This window comes from Leishmania braziliensis, chromosome 36 (assembly GCF_000002845.2).
Source record: "Leishmania braziliensis MHOM/BR/75/M2904 complete genome, chromosome 36".
In the NCBI taxonomy this organism is placed as follows: domain Eukaryota; phylum Euglenozoa; class Kinetoplastea; order Trypanosomatida; family Trypanosomatidae; genus Leishmania; species Leishmania braziliensis.
This window is the reverse complement of record NC_009327.2, coordinates 2,553,857-2,557,409: the sequence shown is the minus strand read 5'-3', so window position 1 is coordinate 2,557,409 and position 3,553 is coordinate 2,553,857. Positions and strand designations below refer to the sequence as shown.

At 57.6% G+C, this 3,553-nt stretch overlaps 1 protein-coding gene across 1 annotated transcript; it reads left to right on the top strand.

The window, feature by feature from the left end:
• Positions 1–3,057: 3,057 nt before the first annotated feature.
• On the top strand, positions 3,058–3,552 carry LBRM_35_6940 (putative ubiquitin fusion degradation protein; the record flags this gene model as incomplete). The annotated part of the gene is made up of 1 exon (XM_001569256.1): positions 3,058–3,552. A coding segment is annotated over one exon (495 nt), but the record flags the coding sequence as incomplete, so codon positions are not given.
• Between the last annotated feature and the right edge of the window lies 1 nt (position 3,553).

Genomic DNA, 3,553 nt, shown 5'->3' with positions numbered 1-3,553 from the left:
CGCTTCCCCGTGGCCCTTTACCAGGGACTCTCCGCCAAGCGGCCATGGAAGCACCATTAATTTCTTGGGCATTAAGTCTGCTACTTTTATCGAGCTCCACTGCCGCCCTGTTGATCAAGAGACTGCCGCGGCCTTTGTGGTGAGTCTGCAGGCTACCCCGTATGCCAAGCACACATACCTGCACCATCATCTCAGCGTGTCCTCCAAGCTTGGACAGCCGGTCCACTACCTCAAATTGCTGGATGCAGTGATCAAAGGAGCGAGGGGTCCTCGAACCGCTTAGCAGGCCCTATCCATCCCCAGCGAGTCTCTGATCGGCATCGTTGTGGGGGGAGGGGGTCGCGTCTACACTCCTCTGCGCAGTGTACCGAATCATGTGGAAGGCTGCGTCCAGGTAGGACAACATCATCAGGATGACGGCCAAGTCGTTTCTACTTTTTTTCTCGACGGGCTAGTGATCGACTTCGGCGAGTGGAGATGGGAGATCCAAGTGCACCTGCGACGGCTGTTGTGGGAGGTCTCTACCCGGCAAACGCCGCTCTTTCTCCTCCCAGCACAGGAGGGTCAACCTTCCGCTGATGGTTTGCGGTTTTCGCGTGTACTGCATCAGGGCTGGAGCGATGGATACCATCTTGGCCCGAATATCAGACAACGCGATCTGCAAGCGCGACGCCGTGATTCGACGCTTCCCCCTCCCCCGCACAGCGAGTGATTCAGGGCACAGCCGTTCGATATGCTCACCAGAAGATGCTGCTGGCGAGGAAGCTCGAGTCTTCTTGTCTCCCAACGCTCCTTTGGTGGGCGACTCGTGGCCAGGTAGCTCCTTCTTCGACGAAAGCGTACTGATGCCCCCCTTCCCTCCTTCCCCAAGGGCCAGACATTCACACTGCTGTTTAGCGCTCGCACACCCGTACCGGTGCCTGAGGATGAATGTTTCACTCCTCCGCACGCCTGCAGGATGACAGCGTTGCGTTGCGCTCCGATACGACGCTGCAGGCGAGCGGGGGTGCAGCAGTGTGTGGCTAGCCTGGGGGCTGGTGTAAAGGCGGCACCCTCAGCTCCTCACTCATGCCTTTTACTCAGCGGTGGGCAGCGTCGTTGGTGGCCGTAGGTGTGGACGAAAAAACGATCGACGATACAGAGATGGTGGACTCACTGCGCTCGGCTTTCAGAGTGCTGGAGGAGAAGCCTGCTGCCCCGCGACTGCGTTTTATTGTGTGGCCCCGCTGCCTCAATGCTCCATTGCAGAACGCCGGCTGTCTGCCCCACATGCCGCTACCAGAGGCTCCCTGGCAGAGCCTGCCGACGGGTTGGGGGCGACGTGCGACTTGACGTGTTTGCTTCCCCAGGCACAACTGCCGCGGCACCTCCACGCTCGATTTCCATTCCGCGACGGGACCGGCTCGTGCTACGAGATGCGAGCGCTGCCGAATGGGGCTGCGCGTTAGTCCCTAGATAATGCCCGCGCACTCGTCGGCCGCCCGTGGGCGTGGTCCCGTCTGCACGGATGTATGGATGGGCTTCTTCACAGACAACAGTCCTCGCATGGACCGACAACCTGCAAATTGCAGGGGAAGGGGCGGTGGTGCCATCGCGGTCCACGCTGAACACGAGAGGGAGACGGTGTGCGCACAAGTTTGCACCTTTGTGGGCGTTCACTTTGACCTCCGCACACGATGTGTGGCTGTGGGTCCAAAGGCCCTCAAGGGCGCCCCGAGAGACGAATTCAGCCGATTTCCTCCAATTCGTTGTGGCACAGCTAAAGGCCTTCGTGGGGAAACTGTGGTTCGCTGCGCGCTGGCGATTCCCGTTCATCGGCATTGGGAGCATTTGAAGGAAGCCCGAAGGGTCGGGGCAGAGCTGAGCCGATGGCGCATCGCACTCGAGCATAAAGGTACAGCTGAGCCCTTCGGCGTTGCGCCAGATGAAGAACTGATTTTCGCGCGCGACCGACCATTGCTCACGCCGAGTTGGTGTTGCGCAGCCGACGAGGGCAGGTATGTAACGTTTAGACACATTCGTCACTCGCTGGTCGGGGTGGTTGGCGATCGATAGGGGACGCGGCTGAAGCACGCGCAGCTACCCAAGTGTTTGGCTCCTTTCGCGACGCAGTCCCTCTCAGATCCTGCACATATCCTCTCGTGGGCAACAAACCCACGCTTTCCGGAGTGTGTAAGGGATAAGCGCGTGCCTTCACCGTCAGCCATGAACTCCGCCTCGGTCTGACAGCGATTACCCCCATACAGAGCGAGCCTCCAATACGTTCCCTCGCGACACAGACTAGCAGATGCCTTGAGGCCGGCCTTGTGTCCGATGCACGGGTTGGTTTGGACGCGCAGTTTCCTTTTCCTTCTCTAGTTAAGTCACGTGTGATACGGAAGAACAGAACTTTCGCACACACGCTACGACCCAAAATGCTTTTCCATTGTCCATTGCCTGCAATAGGATGATCCACGCCCCCCCCCCCCCCCACACACACACACACAAACACACACGCAGTACTCTCAGCTGGTGTGAAGGCAGTCCTTTTTCCCTGCTCTATACCCTTTCGTCATACTTTTTCTTCTTTTTAGGGGCCAAACTAACTTGTCTACACCTCACTCACGGCGTGCCTCCTCCTTGGACTGTAAACTGGTGACGCGGGCTGTGGTTCGGCAAATAGCCCACGAGCGACTCGGGAGGCTCGAGAAAGATCGGACCTGGTGAGACTGGATAGGTAGACGGAGGTGTGGGTCACTTGCCCCATACGTGGTCATATACACGCTAAGCAGGCAAGTATCACACATTAAGTGGAGCTCCTTATCTGTGCGAGGGATGGAAGGTCCAGTTTGGCGTTCAAGCATACCATTGCAGAGCACGCTTGCGACCAGTGGGGTAGAAAGTCAATCGCATCTCTCATACTTCGCTCTCCTTTAGCTCTTCTTCCTTAACGCTACGACACCTGAGTTCTTCTGGTGGCTGATTTATATCACTCAACTTCATTCCTCCTATCACAAATTTGGATGGACTAAGCAGGTATTCATATTCATCACCCATCTCCTTCTCCGCTGCAGGACTATGGCTGCACTTCCGCAGTCCTACGAGACGCGGCTGGTGGCGGTGTCCGCCTCCAGCGTCAACCAGCAGCGCATTAACTACGGTAGTCGCGTGCTCTTGCCATCCAGCGTGCTGGATGACCTGTGCCGCATGACCATGGTGTATCCCCTCCAGTTTGAGATCATCACCCCGAGTAAGAAGCGTGTGTACGCAGCCGTTCTCGAGTTCAACGCGCAGGCAGGTTCGGTGGTGCTGCCGGACTGGATGTTCCAGCACCTGGGTCTTCGTGGCACAATGGTGGTAAAGGTGCAGAGCTGCAGTCTTCCGCCAGGATCCCTCGTGAAGCTCCGGCCGCATCAGAAGGCGCTTGTCATGTTCGAGAATCCGCGGAACCTGCTGGAGCTACGCCTTGCTCAGTATCCCGTGCTCACCAAGGGCACCACTATCGTGATTAGCTACGTGGATCGTGAGTTCCAACTCGACCTGGTGGAAATCATTGACATGAAGCAGCAGCTCG